General features: G+C 54.8%; 2 protein-coding genes across 30 annotated transcripts; one reads left to right on the top strand and one right to left on the bottom strand.

Annotated features, from left to right (window-relative positions):
- Window positions 1–2,424: 2,424 nt before the first annotated feature.
- BCL2L12 (BCL2 like 12) lies at window positions 2,425–10,686 on the bottom strand. 8 transcript variants are annotated; one of them, XM_077981065.1, is made up of 8 exons: window positions 10,552–10,647; window positions 10,335–10,454; window positions 9,827–9,941; window positions 9,474–9,613; window positions 8,266–8,352; window positions 8,092–8,183; window positions 6,089–6,361; window positions 2,425–2,640 (listed from the first exon to the last, which is right to left on the bottom strand). In XM_077981065.1, exons 3-8 carry the CDS (start codon window positions 9,931–9,933, stop codon window positions 2,590–2,592), a joined length of 750 nt encoding a protein of 249 aa, XP_077837191.1. In that variant the 5' UTR covers window positions 9,934–9,941; window positions 10,335–10,454; window positions 10,552–10,647; the 3' UTR covers window positions 2,425–2,589. The 8 variants fall into 8 exon arrangements, with proteins under 8 accessions (XP_077837191.1, XP_077837190.1, XP_028695009.2 ...); XM_077981064.1 differs by having other exon boundaries at window positions 9,474–9,616; window positions 10,552–10,640; XM_028839176.2 differs by lacking the exon at window positions 10,335–10,454 and having other exon boundaries at window positions 9,474–9,616; window positions 10,552–10,686.
- A 75-nt stretch (window positions 10,687–10,761) lies between these two features.
- Window positions 10,762–17,745, top strand: IRF3 (interferon regulatory factor 3). 22 transcript variants are annotated; one of them, XM_028838512.2, is made up of 9 exons: window positions 10,762–10,990; window positions 11,445–11,564; window positions 11,781–11,953; window positions 12,966–13,137; window positions 13,222–13,292; window positions 13,857–14,037; window positions 14,134–14,511; window positions 15,970–16,085; window positions 17,480–17,745. In XM_028838512.2, the coding sequence occupies exons 3-9, from the start codon at window positions 11,789–11,791 to the stop codon at window positions 17,663–17,665; spliced, it is 1,269 nt and encodes a 422-aa protein (XP_028694345.2). In that variant the 5' UTR covers window positions 10,762–10,990; window positions 11,445–11,564; window positions 11,781–11,788; the 3' UTR covers window positions 17,666–17,745.
- Window positions 17,746–17,866: the final 121 nt, after the last annotated feature.

Below are 17,866 nucleotides of genomic sequence, written 5' to 3'. Positions count from 1 at the left end.
AATACAAAAATTGGCCGGGCGCGGTGGCTCAAGCCCGTAATCCCAGCACTTTGGGAGGCCGAGACGGGCGGATCACGAGGTCAGGAGATCGAGACCATCCTGGCTAGCACGGTGAAACCCCGTCTCTACTAAAAAAAAATACAAAAAACTAGCCGGGCGAGGTGGCGGGCGCCTGTAGTCCCAGCTACTCGGGAGGCTGAGGCAGGAGAATGGCATAAACCTGGGAGGCGGAGCTTGCAGTGAGCTGAGATCCGGCCACTGCACTCCAGCCTGGGCCACACAGCGAGACTCCGTCTCAAAAAAAAAAAAAAAAAAAAAAAAAAAAAATTTGGCCGGGCGGCCGGGCGCGGTGTCTTATGCCTGTAATTCCAGCACTTTGGGAGGCCGAGGCAGGCGGATCACAAGGTCAGGAGATCGAGACCATCCTGGCTAACATGGTGAAACCCCGTCTCTACTAAAAATACAAAACATTAGCCGGGCGTGGCGGCGTGCTCCTGTAGTCCCAGCTACTCGGGAGGCTGAGGCAGGAGGATGGCTTGAACCTAGGAGGTGGAGCTTGCAGTGAGCCGAGATCGCGCCACTGCACTCTAGCCGGGGCGACAGACTCTTGTCTCAAAAAAAAGAAAAAAAATTAGGCCGGGCGCGATGACTCACGCCTGTAATCTCAGCACTTTGGGAGGCCTAGGTGGACGGATCACAAGGTGAGGAGTTCGAGACCAGCCTGGCCAATATGGTGAAACCCCGTCTCTACTAAAAAAACGAAAATTAGCCGGGCGTGGTGGCGGGCGCCTGTAGTCCCAGCTGCTTGGGAAGCTGAGGCAGTAGAATCACTTGAACCCGGGAGGCAGAGGTTGCAGTGAGCCGAGATCGCCCCACTGCACTCCAGCCTAGGAGACAGAGAGAGACTCCATCTCAAAAAATAATAAAATAAATAAAAATTTAAAAATTAGCTAGGACTGGTGGCGCACGCCTGTAATCCCAACTACTTGGGAGGCTGAGACAGGAGAATCGCGTGAGCTCAGGAGGCAGAGGTTGCAGTGAGCCAGGATGATGCCATTGCACTCCAGCTTGAGCGACAGAGCGAGACTCTTATTAAAAAAAAAAAAAAAAAAAGAAAAGAAAAACGTGGCACTAAACAAACCAAGAAAGGGACACTTGTTTCCAGTGTTTGAGCTGAAACAAGAGGAGCCCAGCTGAACCATGCACATCAGGTCTCCAGCTTGTTGCAGCTCTGTGTGTAAGCATTGCTCTCCAAAACACCACAAAAGCACTGCCTTCGTTTTCCGGGTATGAATACTTTTTAGCAAGGATGCAAATTTGCAAATAATCTACAAATACTGAGGATCGACTGTAATTGGTTCGGTTTGTAATCCTGTACATTTCACTTTATTTACAAACATGACTCTGTGAAGGGGGATATGGCCCTAATAAGGAGACAAACCGCTCAGGCACAGTGACTCATGCCTGTGATCCCAGTACTTTGAGATGCCAAGGTAGGAGGATCGCTTGAGCCCGGGAGGTGGAAACCAGCCTGGGCAATGTGAGACACCATTTCTACAATTTTTTTTTTTTTTGAGACAGAGTCTCACTCTGTTGCCCAGGCTGGAGTACAGTGGTGTGATCTCAACTCACTGCAACCTCTTGCCTCCCGGGTTCAAGCGAGTCCCGTGCCTCAGCCTCCCAAGGAGCTGGGATTACAGGCACCCACCACCATGCCCAGCTAATTTTTGTATTTTTAGTAGAGATGGGGTTTCACCATGTTGGCCGGGCTGGTCTTGAACTCCTGACCTCAAGTGATCCACCCGCCTCGGCCTCCCACAAAAATTCTTTTTTAAAAATTAGCTAGGTGTGGTGTTGCATGCCTTTAGTTCTAGCTACTAGAGAGGCTGAAGTGGGAGGATCACTTGAGCCCAGGAGGTTGAGGCTGCAGTGAGCCATGACAGTGCCACTGTATTCCAGTATAGGCAACAGAGCAAGACCCTATCGCCAAAAAAAAAAAAGGGGTGTGTGTGTGTGACAAACCACTGGTCTTTAGGTAGATGAGAAACCAGCAAGAGAGACTTGAAAGGAGCAATGGGAGGAGAAAAACAAGAAGAGGGTGGTGTCCTAGACACAGGTGAAGTTAGACTGTACCTTTCTGTGGAACTCGCTAGAAAGACTCCATGACCATCATACAGCATTAGGTAGAATAACCAGATTGTGCAACAAGAAAAAAAAAAAAAAAAGCAAGTTGCTGGACTATTTACAGATATTCTCTCAAATATGTTACATGTCCAGGAGACAGGTTCTTGTAGGTGCTCCAAATAAATATTTCTAGAATGAACTGGTTCCTTCCTTAATTTGTGTAAGCCACAGAAATCTCTGAACCAAATCCCCTCTACTTAGAACTTCAGTTCTGGAGTGTAAGAACAGACAGTTGAACACTTTGTAACATTTTTAATACAAAAAGTTTTAAACAATTTATTTTTGGCAAAAACAGGTAGGGCGACCACCACCCCACAGCCCTGAGCTGAAAAGGCAGGCTTGGAAAAGCACACGAAGAGGGCAGGGACATGAGGTGTCATCTTGTAGCAGCTTCTGAGAAAGAGCTCAGTCCAATGGCAAGTTCAAGTCCACGGGTGAGGCGGCCAGGATGCCCTCCTGGAAGGGAAAAGTGGCAGAGCCCTGTGAGCAGGGCAGGTATTTCCCCCCTACAGCAGCGTCCACATCAGCCCTGTGAGATCAGAGACAGGAAGGCGAGGAACCAGAGAGCAGAGAGGGACAGACACCCAGAGAAGGGCACAGGGACGAGGGGGACAGAGTCCTGGCAGGAGGAGGAAAGGCACTGGAGTGGGGTCAGGCAGAGACCCAGACAGAGTGAAGAGTCGAGGGACAGAGTCAGAGACGGGGAAGTGTCTTGGGATTTGAACAATTCAGAGCGGTGGTTTCGTGTACAAATCCAGATTCCAACACGCTGCACGCTGGGGACTTTCCCTCTCCACCCCCACAAGATGAGGATAGTAAGAGCCCCATGCGGTTGTAGTGGGTTTAAATGGGATCATTCCATTGAAATCCCTGGCAGAGGACCTGGCCCACCAAGAAAGCTTGCCTGCTATCGATCCTATTGAAAATTTTTTTAAAGAAATTGTCCAGGCGTGGTGGCTCATGCCTGTAATTCCAGCACTTTGGGAGGCCGAGGCAGGTGGATCACTTGAGGCCAAGAGTTCGAGACCAGCCTGGCCAACATGGCAAAACCCCATCTGTGCTAAAACTACAAAATTAGCTGGACATGGTGGTGTGCGCCTGTAACCCCAGCTACTCAGGAGGCTGAGGCAGGAGAATCACTTGAACCCGGGAGGCGGAGGTTACAGTGAGCCAAGGTCGTGCCACTGCATTCCAGTCTGGGCAACAGAGTGAGACTCCGTCTCAAAAAATAAAATAAAGGCCGGGCGCGGTGGCTCAAGCCTGTAATCCCAGCACTTTGGGAGGCCGAGATGGGCGGATCACGAGGTCAGGAGATCGAGACCATCCTGGCTAACACGGTGAAACCCCGTCTCTACTAAAAAATACAAAAAACTAGCCGGGCGCAGTGGCGGGCGCCTGTAGTCCCAGCTACCCAGGAGGCTGAGGCAGGAGAATGGCGTGAACCCGGGAGGCGGAGCTTGCAGTGAGCTGAGATCCGGCCACTGCACTCCAGCCTGGGCGGCAGAGCGAGACTCCGTCTCAAAAAAAAAAAAATAAAATAAAATAAAATAAATGAGCTTCTTTGCTGAGCCCAACACTTATATCCAGTCCCCTCAACATGTGCGATGTGTTCTGATCTTACTATAGACTGGACCATCTCCAGTCCTGCTCCTCACCCCCATCGCCCCTGTCCCCACCCCCATAGCCCCCATCTGTCCCCCATCTTCTCAGGGAACTTAGATGTCGCCCTGCAGCTGCTTAGGCCAGCATCCTTTGGCCTGTCCCCACATCTGGCCCATTAGCCAAATCTGTCAGCTCCACCGCTAAGTTAAATCCAGCATGCTCCACTGCCCCTGACTTGGGTCTGATAGCAGTCTGTCTCTAGTTGGCCGCCAGAGGGCACCCGTTAACGCCTAAATCAGCGACTATCTAGGCTGCTCAGAGTCCTTGGCTTACCCGGAGTCAAAGTCCCAGTTGTCACTCACCGTGACCACAGGGTCCCGGCTGGCCCAGCGCCTCTCCTCCTCTCAGCTCTCGCCCACTCACCCTGCTCCAGCCCTACTGGCCTCCTCCTCCCTGCTCCTCAAACACACTTGACCAGCTCCTGCCAGGGAAACCGGTTCCATCCAGAGCCTGGCTTGTGTCCCTCTCTCGGTGAATACCCACAGCGACCCCCGAGGCAGGTAAATGAGACGGTGCTCACTGGACCGGGGGGAAAGTGTCACTCAGGGAGACTGCAACAGTCACCAAGTCACAGGGCCAGTATGCTGGAGCCCAATCCAACTCTGAAACCGGCACTGGAGATAAAGTAAGAGCGGGGAAGACTTTTGGGTCTTCTGAAGCTGATGTGTTAGAGGCAGGAGATGCCAGGAAAGAAAAATAAACCAGAAGATAAGCAAAACAAGTCAATTCCACCAGCTGTTAGAAGGCGCAAATTGCTATGGAAGGAAAAGTAGAGCAGGAAGCGGGAAGGAGGGTGGTGGGGGGGTGTGGAGGTGGCTGTGATAGTCAATGGGGACCTGGGAAGGCCTTGTTGGGGGTGAAACCAGACCCCACCAGAAGGGGCAGAGGACGGAGGCGGGGCTTCCCCGGGAGGGCATCCTGGCAGGCGTTGTTGGAACGGCAGCGAGTAGACACATAAAACCACATCAACAAATGCCCGCATGCCAGGCAGTGCACAGACAGCTTACCAGATTGACCCCATTTTAACCCTCAGAGTGACCCTCTGAGGTAGCATGACTACTGTCCCTACTTTATTTTTTGAGGCAGGGTCTCACTGTGTCACCCACACTAGAGTACAGTGGCGCAATCATAGCTCACCACAACCTTGAACTCCTGGGCTCAAGTGATCCTCCTGGCTCCTCTGCCTCCTGAGTAGCTGGGAGTAAATGTGTGAGCTCCCACACCTTGCTAATTTATTATTAATTTTTTTAATTTTTATTTATTTTTTGAGACAGAGTTCCGCTCTGTCTCAAGAGTTGAGAGACAGTTGCCCAGGCTGGAGAGTGCAATGGCACAATCTCGGCTCACTACCACCTCTGCCTCCCAGGTTCAAGCAATTCTCCTGCCTCAGCCTCCCAAGTAGCTGGGATTACAGGTGTGCACCAGCACGCCTGGCCAATTTTGTATTTGTAGTACAGACTGTCACCATGGTCAGGCTGGTCTCAAACTCCTGACCTCGAGTGATCCACCCACCTCAGCCTCCCAAAGTGCTGGGATTACAGGCGTGAGCCACCACACCCAGTTTTTATTATTTTGTTGAGACAACAGTCTCACTCTGTCACCCAGGCTGGAGTGCAGTGGCGTGATCTCAGCTCACTGCAATCTCTGCCTCCCAGGTTCAAGCGATTCTCATGCCTCAATCTCCCGAGTAGCTGGGATTACAGAGACCTGCCACAAAGCCCGGCTAATTTATGTACTTTTTTAGTAGAGACGGGGTTTCACCACACTGGCCAGGCTGGTCTCAAACTCCTGACCTCAGGTGATCCACCTGCTTCGGCCTCCCAAAGTGCTGGGATTACAGGCGTGAGCCACCACACCTGACCCTGGCTAATTACTTTCAATTTTTGTAGAGATGGGGGTCTTACTATGTTGTCCAGGCTGGTCTTGAACTCCTGGCCTCAAATGATTCTCCTGCCTCGGCCTCCAAAAGTTCTGGGATTACAGGCATGAGCCACCTCGCCCTGCCTCTCCCTGAGTAATCTCAGTCACTGGTTTCACGCTCACAGTATTAGTGTACCCAGTCGCTGACGCCAGGCATAGCATCCGCACTCATCACTGCAGTCCTGGCATACAGCAAGGGCTCAACACAGAACGAACGCAGTGGAGCTGGGAGAATACCTGAGGTCTGAGGGGAACCTAAGAACCTCTATCACAAGACAGTTGGGTAAAATGAGGCCCGCAGAGAGAGGCTTCAACGGCTCACCCAGCCCCCGTGGGCCTGGATCCAGGGCGTGAAGCTGTGCACGTGCTCCACGCTGAGTCCGGCCAGGGTGCCCCCCAGCCCGGCCACGCGCCGGCTCAGCTCCATGGCCAGGGCCAGGCGGGCCAGGGGCTCCGGGGAAGGAGGCGGCGGCCCGGGGCATGCTCGGCTTGGGTGAGAGTTGTCCTCCCGGCTACAAAACAGCTCCACCAGGCGGGCGAAAGAGCCGGAGGACAGGCGCACCAGCTTGCTGCGCAGGACGGGGTCCGAGGCCAGCTGTAGGGTGGAAAAGGCAGGGTCTGCGTCAGCAGCGCCCCTGGGGCCAACCAACGGGGCGGGGGGGGGGGGGGGGGGGGGCTGGGAGGCGTGACTTCCCGGTTCAGGATCTTTCTAGACGCTAAAGTTCTAGGCCACCCCTCATCCATATTAGCCAATCAAGCCGGACTCTAAGGTCTCTGCCAAACTACCCCCACCCTCGGGATACGGGCCTAGAACGCCTGTCGCTAAGCCACGCCCCTGCCCTTGCCTCAAGAGCCAATCAGGCCCAATCTCTATTGTAATGGAGTTAATCTAGCCACACCCCCGGTAGCCTTTCCCAGGGGCCTAGTGTCTACAACAATCTTGCCCTCTACCATTCAATCAGTATTAGAGGACCATGTGCCTTGCCCAAGCTCCTGAGCCAATCAGATTCCAGGACACAGCCACAAGCCAGGGCTCCTCTGTTAGTACATTTTCCCCTACATTGTAAGCCAGGCCCCTTCTATGCTCAGTAAGATTTTAGACACTCCCCCATCCCCACATTCATTCCCTTACTTCCCCAACCTGGTCAATCTCTTCTAGATGTTTTTGATGGCCACATCTTCTGAATTTAGGCCACACCCCTCTAACAATCAATTAAAACCACTAATTTACAGTACAGTACTACCCTAACCATACTCCTGTCGTTCAACCATTCTTTTTTTTTTTTTTTTTTTTTTTTTTTTTGAGGCGGAGTCTCGCTCTGTCGCCCAGGCTGGAGTGCAGTGGCGCGATCTCGGCTCACTGCAAGCTCCGCCTCCCGGGTTCCCGCCATTCTCCTGCCTCAGCCTCCCGAGTAGCTGGGACTACAGGCGCCGCCACCACGCCCGGCTAATTTTTTTGTATTTTTAGTGGAGACGGGGTTTCATTGTGTTAGCCAGGATGGTCTCGATCTCCTGACCTCGTGATCCGCCCGTCTCGGCCTCCCAAAGTGCTGGGATTACAGGCTTGAGCCACCGCGCCCGGCCTTTTTTTTTTAAGACAGAGTCGGCCGGGCGCAGTGGCTCACGCCTGTAATCCCAGCACTTTGGGAGGCAGAGGTGGGCGGATCACCCGAGGTCAGGAGTTCAAGACCAGCCTGGCCAACATGGAGAAACCCCGTCTCTATTAAAAATACAAAACTAGCCAGGCGTGGTGGCATATGACTGTAATCCCAGCTATTGGGAGCTACTTGGGAGGCTGAGGCAGGAGAATCGCTTGAACCCAGGAGGCGCAGGTTGCGGTGAGCTGAGATTGTGTCATTGCACTCCAGCCTGGGCAACAAGAACAAAACTCTGTATTAAAAAAAAAAAAAAAAGTCTCTCTTCGTCACCCATGCTGGCGTGCAGTGGTGCAATCTTGGCTCACTGCAACCTCCGCCTCCTGGGCTCAAGCGATTCTCCCACCTCAGCCTTCCAAGTAGCTGGGATTACAGGCATGTGCCACCGCACCTGGCTAATTTTTGTATTTTTAGTAGAGATGGGGTTTCACTGTGTTGGCCAGGCTGGTCTCGATCTCCTGACCTCAAGTCATCTGCCCACCTAGGCCTCCCAAAGTGGTGGGATTACAGGCATAAGCCACCACGCCCAGCCTCAACCCTTCATTGAAACCTTGTCCCAGCCTCTTTCCACCTGACCATCCAAAGAAAATACAGATCCAGCTTCTGATCCCAGTGCCCCACCATTCCGCAACTCTTGTCCTTGCCAAGGGGTGGGACAGACGCCCATCACCTTCTGGTTAATGACTTCTGCCTCCTCCTCCAGCAGGGCCACCAGCCTCCGCAGTATGGCTTCCTTCTCTGTGGGTGGGGGACCCTGTAATTCTGGAGGCAGAAGAGAATTTGGCTGGGGGCAGAACCCTATCCTCCTACTCCCATCCTTTTCTGGGGCTCCTCCGTGCCTCACCTGGGCTAGGTGGAGATTTCAGTTGCTCTTGGACCAGCTGTTCCAGCCGCTGAGCCACCAAGGCATAGAAGTCTGGAGTAGCTGGGCCTGGGGTGAAAAGAGTTAATGACAGGTTTCCAGGACATTGGAAACTTATGGATTCTCTCCTTCCCCCAACTACCGTGGCAGGTGGCAATGATTCCCATTTTATAATGGGGTAAGCTGAGTCCCAGTGAGAAAACTTGGTAAAAAATGCCAAAACCTTTGTACTTTTCATTTTATCAGATCCTCAAACTGCACTTAGAATGTCAGAGCTGGCCGGGTGTGGTGGCTCATGTCTGTAATCCCAGCACTTTGGAGGCCGAAACGGGAGGGTCACTTGAGGCCAGGAGTTTGAGGCCAGCCTGGCCAACATAGAGAAACCCCGTGTCTACTAAAAGTACAAAAATTAGCTGGTATGCTGGAGTGCATCTGCAAGCCCAGCCACTCGGAAGGCTGAGGCACAATAATCACTTGAACCCAGGAGGTGGGGATTGCAATGAGTCGAGATTGCAACCCTGCACTCCAGCCTGGGTGACAGAGCTCTGTCTCCAAAAAACTGTCAGAGCTGAACTAGACCTCGAAGATGATCTCATCCAAGGAAGGCAAACACAAGACACTACTGTTAGTATCCCCCTTCCCTCACCCACTTCAGACATCACCAATTGATCAAAACACTTCCTCTCCCCAGCTGTGAACTCCTTTTCAAGCTAGCACTTGCAGCAGCCATTACTAGTCTGTCCAGGTTCACACCTACGGGGAAACTTGTGGGTCACCTTGATCAAGTCCAGTGACCTCCTCCCCAATTCCTACTCTGCTATTGGAAAAACAGGGGAGCAAGGAAGAGAAAGCATTTTCCCCAGAGTCACGCAACTAAAACAGCCAGGGAGATGTAATTGAAAACCAGCCCTCCTACCCCTCTATCAGGGGTATTCCTGGCTACAAAAGTCCTAGGGGCAGGGAAGTAGTTATGGAAGGAAAGAGACGACAACCAGATGGACCAAATGCTCTCTGAAAGCCAACCCACAGCATTGACAGATAGAAATCTAACTGGGGAGAGGAGACGACAGGATGGTTCCATCCTGAAGGCTGATGCTAGAGACTCCACACAGCCACCCCCTGAGTGATCTTAAACTAGCACCTTATCCCGTGTTCTGCCAGTTTCATAGACGATCATGGAAATCTCTTACCAGGCTCTGAACCATAGCAGGGGCGGATGGGCAGAGAGCAAGGCCGAGGGGACTCCGGGGGTGCTGCTCCTCGCCCCAGGGAGCAGGGAAGACATCTTCGAAGGCGGCTCAGGAAGTCTGTTGGCTCTTCTTGGGCAGGGCTTCTGGGGAAGAGGACTTCAGAGAGTGACCCCACCAAAGATCCCCTGCAAGCAGGCTCTTTCCCCAACTCCCTCCCTCCCCCGCTGAGGACCTCTCTCCAAAACAGAGAATAGAGCCAGATATAAAGAGAGGAGACAGACTGAGACCAGGAGCAAGAGTTAGGAGGGAGCCTCAAATGCTGGCCCCTGGGGGAGAAGGGCAACTCCTCTTACCTGAGTGGAGTTGGAACAGGAGACCCGGCAGCCTCACCACGCCTAAGGAAGGCAGCTAGGACCCTCAGCGTGTCTTCCCGGAGCCCCAGCTCTTCAGAGCCTGCCATGGAGGCACCTGTGAGAGAGGGGACTAGGGACTGGACTCCAAGGGGTTAGCAAGAAGTGGAGGCTTGGTTGGGGACCAGGACTTGTGAGTCCCAAGGAAGGCCTGGACTCCTGGGTCCTTTGGAAAGTGTCGGTCTAGGGGCCTAGACTCTTGAGTCCTCAGACGAAAGAGGGGTCAGTAAAGACTCTTTGATCCAAGGAAAGGTGGGGGGGCTGGGTGCCCAGATTCGTGGGTCTAAAGGAGGAGGGAGCTGGGGTCCTAGACTCCTGAGTCTTAGAGAGAAAGGAACTGGAGCCCCAGACCCTTAGGTCTCCCAGGAAGAAGGGGCTTAGCGCCCCAACTCCTGGATTCTATAAGAGGCATATGCCAAACTACTGAAACCCTTAAAGCATCGGGAACTACCAATCCCAGGAGGCTTCAGGGCAAATCTTCCCCTCGGTCCGCGCTTCTTCGCCGCGCAGCCTGCTGTGAGGTGTAGTTCCAAATCCCCGACTCCTGCTGGAATCTAGAGGACCCTGGACCCTTGGATGTCGGAGAAGCGGGACTGGGGTGCCCACTACTGGATCCTGGCCCGCTCCTCTTCCCTCCTTACCCCACCCCTCGTCAACACCCCGCTGACCTGGTCCGGGGCCTCACCGCCGCCTCCTCCACTCAACCTGCCGCCGCCTCCACTCAACTTGTACAAACTTTATTAGTTCAACTTTCCCGCGCCTGCGCACTGGGCCGGGTCGGTAACTGGCCCAACGAAGAAAGGGCGGAACGCTGGATGCACGCTCAATTTGCATGTGACGCTCCCAGCATGCCTCTGGCCGGAAACCCAAAAAAGGGCATAGGGGCGGGGACAGCCCCGGGCCCCGCGGGCCGTCCGTTCGGCTCCGGGGTGTGTTACCCAAAGAATGATAAAGTTGGTTTTATTTCAAGAAGTCGATCGAAAAGAAAGCCTCAGCGTCTAGAGTTCAGCTGACGGGAAAGGGGGTGCGCAGCCTCGAGTTTGAGAGCTATCCGGAGCCCCAAAACAGGGGTGGGCGCCAGCTCCCTGCACGCCCTGAGCTTCTATCGTAGGTAACGCGGAAGAGCCTGGGAGAGCGTTAGTGGCGTCCGAGAGCGAGGAGCGGGAAACAGGATGGGTCTGCACGGAGAGTGGAAAGGCAGGCTGTGTACTCTGGGGAAAGTGGAGCAAGGAAGGAGCTACAGTGGCCGACGCTGGAGGTCGGCTGGAGAAAAACTAGAAAAAGTAGGGAGGAAAGAGGAAAACAGGAGGCGTCTACACTGAGGGGTTCTACAGAGGGAAGGATGGACTCCGTACATGGGTGTAGTTCACTCCCGAAACCTGAGGCGTGCTCTGTCCTGGAGGAGGGGGGCTGGCAGTCGAGGAGGAATTGGATGGAAGTTCTGTGTTGGAAATGTTTCGGGGGATCTTCTGTAGGGGGACTGGGGAAGGGGATCTACACTGGGGTAAATAGCAGGAGATAGAGGCTTACACGTGAATCGATTCTGCACTGAAATAACTAGGGAAAGAGGATGCTACCCTGAAAGTGGGGATACTTGCTTTCGATGATGTCGGGGAGAGAGGAGGTCTATACTGGCGGAATTGAGAGAGTGGAGGGTCTGCACTGAAGACACTGGGGAAGGGTATGCCATGGATATGGGAAGGAACCCTAGCGGATTAAGGAGCCTCTCGGGAAGATGGGAGGATGGGAAGAGGAGGTTTCCTGTTTGTACCCCCGAAAATATGGGTGAAGGACCTGTGCCGTGGCCCGTGAGAGGGAGGGTTCTGGGTGCGGAAACTCCAGGCCAGGTGGGTCCGGGGGAGGCCGGTCGCGCCCAGAAAATGCCCTATACGCGCAGGCCGGACCATGGGAACCCCAAAGCCACGGATCCTGCCCTGGCTGGTGTCGCAGCTGGACCTGGGGCAACTGGAGGGCGTGGCCTGGGTGAACGAGAGCCGCACGCGCTTCCGCATCCCTTGGAAGCACGGCCTACGGCAGGATGCACAGGAGGAGGATTTCAGAATCTTCCAGGTGCGTGAGACGACCGGGGACGCTGGAAACCCTGAGCTGCGCGCGGGGCAGAAAGGACTCCTAGCGGGCCGGGCTGAGACGGCGGAGGTATCGCCCGAGGGGCTGGCTCGTGCCAACGTTGGTGGGTGGGGCTAGAACGGGAGGGGCGGGGCTAGCCGGATCAGCTGACTGATGGTGGGACGCAAGCAGGGTTGGAGCTGCCCGGTTACGGCAATAAAACCGGGAAAGCCGGTTAGTACGCAAAGGAAATGAATCCTGGGGTTTTGGGGCTCTCTAGGGGCCGGGGCTCTTGGTTGTAGGATAGATACTGGGGGATGGTTTTTGAAACATCAGAGGTGAGACCTGGAGCCCCAAATCTGGGGTTCCTAACCACTGAATTAGTATATGCCAGAGGTGGTAAACAGTGTGAGGGGCGGGGTTATCACAGAGGGTGTCGCGGGGCAGGTGGTGCACGGGGTTAGACACCAAGTTGGACTTGGAAGCCTGGCTTAGAAAGAAGAGTTTTTTGGGCCGGGCGCCGTGGTTCACACCTGTAATCCCAGCACTTTGGGAGGCCGAGGCGGGCTATCACCTGAGGTCAGGAGTTTGAGACCAGCCTGGCCAACATGGTGAAAATACAAAATCATTGGTGAAAATACAAAATTATCTACTAAAAATACAAAACTTAGCCAGGTGCGGTGGTGCCCGCCTGTAATGCCAGCTACTCAGGAGGCTGAGACAGGAGAATTGCTTGAACCAGGGAGGCGGAAGTTGCAGTGAGCTGAGATTGCGCCATTGCATTCCAGCCTGGGTGACAAGAGTGAAACTCCATCTCAAAAAGAAAAAAAGGCTTTTAAAAACTCGAGGTGGGGGATGGAGGTAGATAGGACGGGGGGATTTGTGGATGGAACTTGCAGACTTAGAACTTGCCAGGGAAAGAGGGTGGTGTTAGGATCCAGGAGACAGGGTTAGGGCCCCAGGAGCAGGATCTAAGTCGTCCTCCCCCACTATCCTGACACCACTGTTGCCCCAGGCCTGGGCCGAGGCCACTGGTGCGTACGTTCCCGGGAGGGATAAGCCAGACCTGCCAACCTGGAAGAGGAATTTCCGTTCTGCCCTCAACCGCAAAGATGGGTTGTGTTTAGCAGAGGACCGGAGCAAGGACCCTCACGACCCACATAAGATCTACGAGTTTGTGAACTCAGGTCTGCCAGATCGGGGTTCATGTGGGAGGCTGGGGTCCCAAGGGTTCCTGGCACCCCTACTCCCCTCACCACCTTTCTCAACAGGAGTTGGGGACTTTTCCCAGCCAGACTACTCTCCGGACACCAATGGCGGAGGCAGTACTTCTGATACCCAGGTGAGAATGTGCCCAACCTTCATGCCCCTCAGTCTCTGTCGTGTCCCCATGGGCCTTGTCCTCTCCCTGTGGACCATCCCCCCGCTTCCCTGCCTCCAGCCTGCCCCTTACCTGAGCCAGTGGTGGCCCTGTCTGTTCCTGCTCCAGTCTCCTCAGGAGAAAATTCCGAGTTTTCACCCTGCATTCAAGGCCCTAGCACACCTTCCCAGGATTTCATGGACTTCGGCAGGGGGCTGTCAGCCTCTTGGGAACTGAAAACTCCCTCACCTTGATCCTGCTGAGGCCTGAGCTGGGGGAGCATCCCCTCTGAAATTCTACCCAGCCTGCCCCGCCCAGGTCTTACCTGCATAGAGCCAGATCCTTGGGTTGGAATGGTAGCACCTGGCGTTCATTAAGAGTGTTTGGCTGTTGATGCCATGGCTGGCTCTGTCCCCATGCTGGAAGCCCCTTGAAGGCAGAGCTCAAGCCTGACCTCCCTGCATTGCTGAGAACAGACCTGGTCCATATGAAGTCTCCAGAAAAGACTATGGAAATGCCTGATTCTCTTTCTTTGTTTCCCTCCAGGAAAACATTCTGGATGAGTTACTGGGTAACATGGTGTTGGCCCCACTGCCAGATCCAGGACCCCCAAGCCTGGCTGTAGCCCCTCAGCACTTGCAGAGCCCCAGCTTGGACAGTCCCACTCCCTTCCCAAACCTGGAGCCCTCTGAGAACCCACTGAAGCGGCTGTTGGTGCCGGGGGAAGGTGAGTGTCAGCTGCAGGCTGGGAGGGCTGAGGTCTGGGCGGCAGCCCCTGATTCTCAATCTCTCTCCCCTTCACACGGCTGCTGCCACTGCTCAGAGTGGGAGTTCGAGGTGACAGCCTTCTACCGGGGCCGCCAAGTCTTCCAGCAGACCATCTCCTGCCCGGAGGGCCTGCGGCTGGTGGGGTCCGAAGTGGGCGACAGGACGCTGCCTGGATGGCCAATCACACTGCCAGACCCTGGCATGTCCCTGACAGACAGGGGAGTGATGAGCTACGTGAGGCACGTGCTGAGCTCCCTGGGTGGGGGACTGGCTCTGCGGCGGGCCGGGCAGCGGCTCTGGGCCCAGCGGCTGGGGCACTGCCACACATACTGGGCAGTGAGCGAGGAGCTGCTCAACAGCGGGCATGGGCCTGATGGCGAGGTCCCCAAGGACAAGGAAGGAGGCGTGTTCGACCTGGGGCCCTTCATTGTAGGTGAGTGAGATGGGGGCTTCGCCCTGCCCAGTAGAAAGCAGACTGCACAGTGGTTAAGAACTCAGGATTGGCCGGGCACGGTGGCTCACGCCTGTAGTCCCAGCACTTTGGGAGGCCGAGGCGGGCAGATGACGTGGTCAGGAGTTTGAGACCAGCCTGGCCAACATAGTGAAACCCCATCTCTACTAAAGATACAAACAAATAGTCGGGCATGGTGGCACACGCCTGTAATCCCAGCTACTCGGGAGGCTGAGGCAGGAGAATCACTTGAACCAGGGAGGGAGAGGTTAAAGTGAGCCGAGATCGCACCACTACACTCTAGCCTGGTGACAGAGCCAGACTCTGTCTCAAACAACAACAACAAAAACTCAGGATTAGGACTGAATTCAGACCCTGGCTGCCCTTGGCCCACTGTATAACCCAAGGCAAAGGACTTTGCCCTGAGCCCGTGGAATCCGAGGACGGTCTCCTCTCTGTACCTGCCTGCCAGCACTGGGGTGAGACACAGGCCCAGTACACAGCATGCTCGGGGAATTAGCTGCCGCTGTCATCATTATCGTAACTAATGATGGTGGACAGACCAATAGCAGGAAAGCTATGTCCCTTAGGGTTTCGCTGTGCGGTGGCACTTTCTGCCATGATGGAAATGACAGTCACCTGCACTGTCCGGTACAGCAGCCACTAGCCACAAGGGCCGAGCACTTGGGTGAGGCGAGTGCCACCAGGACACGATTCGTTTTTTTTGTTTGTTTGTTTTTTTTGAGACGGAGTCTCGCTGTGTCTCCCAGGCTGGAGTGCAGTGGTGTGATCTCAGCTCACTGCAAGCTCCGCCTCCCGGGTTCACGCCATTCTCCCGCCTCAGCCTCCCAAGTAGCTGAGACTACAGGCGCCCGCCACCTCGCCCGGCTAGTTTTTTGTATTTTTAGTAGAGACGGGGTTTCACCGTGTTAGCCAGGATAGTCTCGATCTCCTGACCTCGTGATCCGCCCGTCTCAGCCTCCCAAAGTGCTGGGATTACAGGCTTGAGCCACCGCGCCCGGCCTACGATTCGTTTTAATTGATTACAATTTAAACTGAAATGACCTCACATGACTAATGGCTGCAGTTGGACAGTGCGGCCTCAGAGGGGACTGAATGCCAACCAGCTTCTCCTCCAGATTCACTGGCATCCTTGGAAGCCTGGGCCCCCTACTCTGGGCCTGTTGTGAATGCTGAGGCTTGGGGGCTTGCGGGGGTGGGGGGCCTTCCAACAACCCCACCATGATGGGAGGGAGGGAGGGAAGGAGGAGGAAGTATACAAACAGAATCATGGGGACTTTCCCCAAACAAGCAGTCCTCTGGGCGAGGCAGCAGAGGGCCTTAGGTCAGGGGAAATGGTGGGGATTGCCATTCAAGTTTACGGGGAAGGGCGTGTAGAGGGTCCTCTTCTCATCACTGACTAGACTCCTGGGCCCCCAGATCTGATCACCTTCACAGAAGGAAGTGGACGCTCACCACGCTATGCCCTCTGGTTCTGTGTGGGGGAATCATGGCCCCAGGACCAGCCATGGACCAAGAGGCTCGTGATGGTCAAGGTGCCTGCAGACCTGAGTCCCTGGGGCTGAGAGGGGTGGCCTTACAGAGGGAAGAGGTTGCTCCCAGGAACTCCAACTCCCAGAGGGCCCTCTAAAAGATTGCAACTTCCAAGATCTCAGCAATAACCAGTTTTTCATCCCCGGGAGCTCCTTCCCACGGCCTCACCTGCAGAACCTGCTTTGAACTCTCTAAACCAGTGGTCCCCAAGCTGTTCGGCACCAGGGACCAGTCTCACGAAAGATAATTTTTCCACAGACAGGGAGGGGGTGGTTTGGGGATGAAACTGCTCCACTGCAGATCATCAGGCATTAGATTCTCCTAAGGAGCAGCCTAGATCCCTCGCGTGTGCAGTTCACGATGAGTTCGTGCTCCTCTGAGAATCTAATGTTGCCGCTGATCTGACAGCAGGCAGAGCTCAGGCAGTAATATTCCCTCACCCGCTGCTCACATCCTGCTGGGCAACCTGATTCCTAACAGGCCGTGGGGGGTTGGGGACCCCTGCTCTAAACCATGTCGAAGCTGGTGGACTTCAAGTTTTAGCTGCCATTGTGAGGCCATGGCTGTGGCTCCCACGAGTTGAGATCACAGACTGCTCAGCCCTGACATCTGGGAATACTCTAGCCTCATATGAGTGTGTGTGTGTGTGTGTGTGTGTGTGTGTGTGTGTAGAGGGAAATCTACAACTCCCAGCAGCCCTGGGCCTATGGTTCATCCTGGGTTATAGCAGAGGCTGCAGGAAGTTGTGTGTGTGTGTGTGTGTGTGTGTGTGTGTGTGTGTGTGTGTGTGTGTTTCATCCTGGGTTACAGCAGAGGCTGCAGGAAGTTGTAGAGTGTGTGTGTGTGTGTGTGTGTGTGTGTGTGTGTTTCATCCTGGGTTACAGCGGGGGCTGCAGGGAGTTGTAGTTCTCCCAGCCCTGTGTGTGTGTGTGTGTGTGTGTGTGTGTGTGTGTGTGTGTGTGTGTGTGTGTTTCATCCTGGGTTACAGCGGGGGCTGCAGGGAGTTGTAGTTCTCCCAGCCCTGTGTGTGTGTGTGTGTGTGTGTTTCATCCTGGGTTACAGCGGGGGCTGCAGGGACTTGTAGTTCTCCCAGCCCTGTGTGTGTGTGTGTGTTTCATCCTGGGTTACAGCGGGGGCTGCAGGGACTTGTAGTTCTCCCAGCCCTGACTCCTACCTTGGTGGACACTGGCCGGGTGTTTTCCCTGACTCCTGTCCCAGGAAGGGGGTAAGGGGGTGGGTGGGTGGGTGGGTGGGTGTGTGTGTGTGTGTGTGTGTGTGTTTCATCCTGGGTTACAGCGGGGGCTGCAGGGACTTGTAGTTCTCCCAGCCCTGACTCCTACCTTGGTGGACACTGGCCGGGTGTTTTCCCTGACTCCTGTCCCCACTTCCCCCGCAGGTTGTGCCCACGTGCCTCAGGGCCTTGGTAGAAATCGCCCGGGTAGGGGGTGCCTCCTCCCTGGAGAACACTGTGGACCTGCACATTTCCAACAGCCACCCACTGTCCCTCACCTCTGACCAGTACAAGGCCTACCTGCAGGACCTGGTGGAGGATATGGATTTCCAGGGCCCTGGGGAGACCTGAGCCCTCGCTCCTCATGGTGTGGCCTCTAACCTCCCCACCCCCCACCACCTCAACCAATAAACTGGTTCCTGCTATGATCACCTCTTGTGTGTGTCTGGTGTTGGGTGTCCTCTGACCCAAGCTGGTTGTTATTCCTGCTCAGGGTCTCAGTTTACCCATCTGTGCAGCTATGCACAACTCAGGTGCTCAATGCATGAGGAC

Source organism: Macaca mulatta, chromosome 19, assembly GCF_049350105.2.
Source record: "Macaca mulatta isolate MMU2019108-1 chromosome 19, T2T-MMU8v2.0, whole genome shotgun sequence".
In the NCBI taxonomy this organism is placed as follows: Eukaryota; Metazoa; Chordata; class Mammalia; order Primates; family Cercopithecidae; genus Macaca; species Macaca mulatta.
This window is presented reverse-complemented; position numbering and strand designations above follow the sequence as displayed.

What these genes read in the sequence shown, in the direction of transcription:
- BCL2L12 (XM_028839176.2), bottom strand. Translation starts at nt 9,933, where the DNA reads ATGGCAGGCTCTGAAGAGCTGGGGCTCCGGGAAGACACGCTGAGGGTC. An exon ending in CTGCTATGGTTCAGAGCCTG is followed by an intron (nt 8,353 to 9,473) that starts GTAAGAGATTTC and finishes TTTTCACCCCAG; the next exon opens with GCCCAGCTACTCCAGACTTC. An exon ending in TCCAGGCCCACGGGGGCTGG is followed by an intron (nt 2,641 to 6,088) that starts GTGAGCCGTTGA and finishes TTTCCCTTCCAG; the next exon opens with GAGGGCATCCTGGCCGCCTC.
- IRF3 (XM_028838509.2), top strand. Translation starts at nt 11,789, where the DNA reads ATGGGAACCCCAAAGCCACGGATCCTGCCCTGGCTGGTGTCGCAGCTG. An exon ending in CTACGAGTTTGTGAACTCAG is followed by an intron (nt 13,138 to 13,221) that starts GTCTGCCAGATC and finishes CTTTCTCAACAG; the next exon opens with GAGTTGGGGACTTTTCCCAG. An exon ending in AGAGGCTCGTGATGGTCAAG is followed by an intron (nt 16,086 to 17,479) that starts GTGCCTGCAGAC and finishes CTTCCCCCGCAG; the next exon opens with GTTGTGCCCACGTGCCTCAG.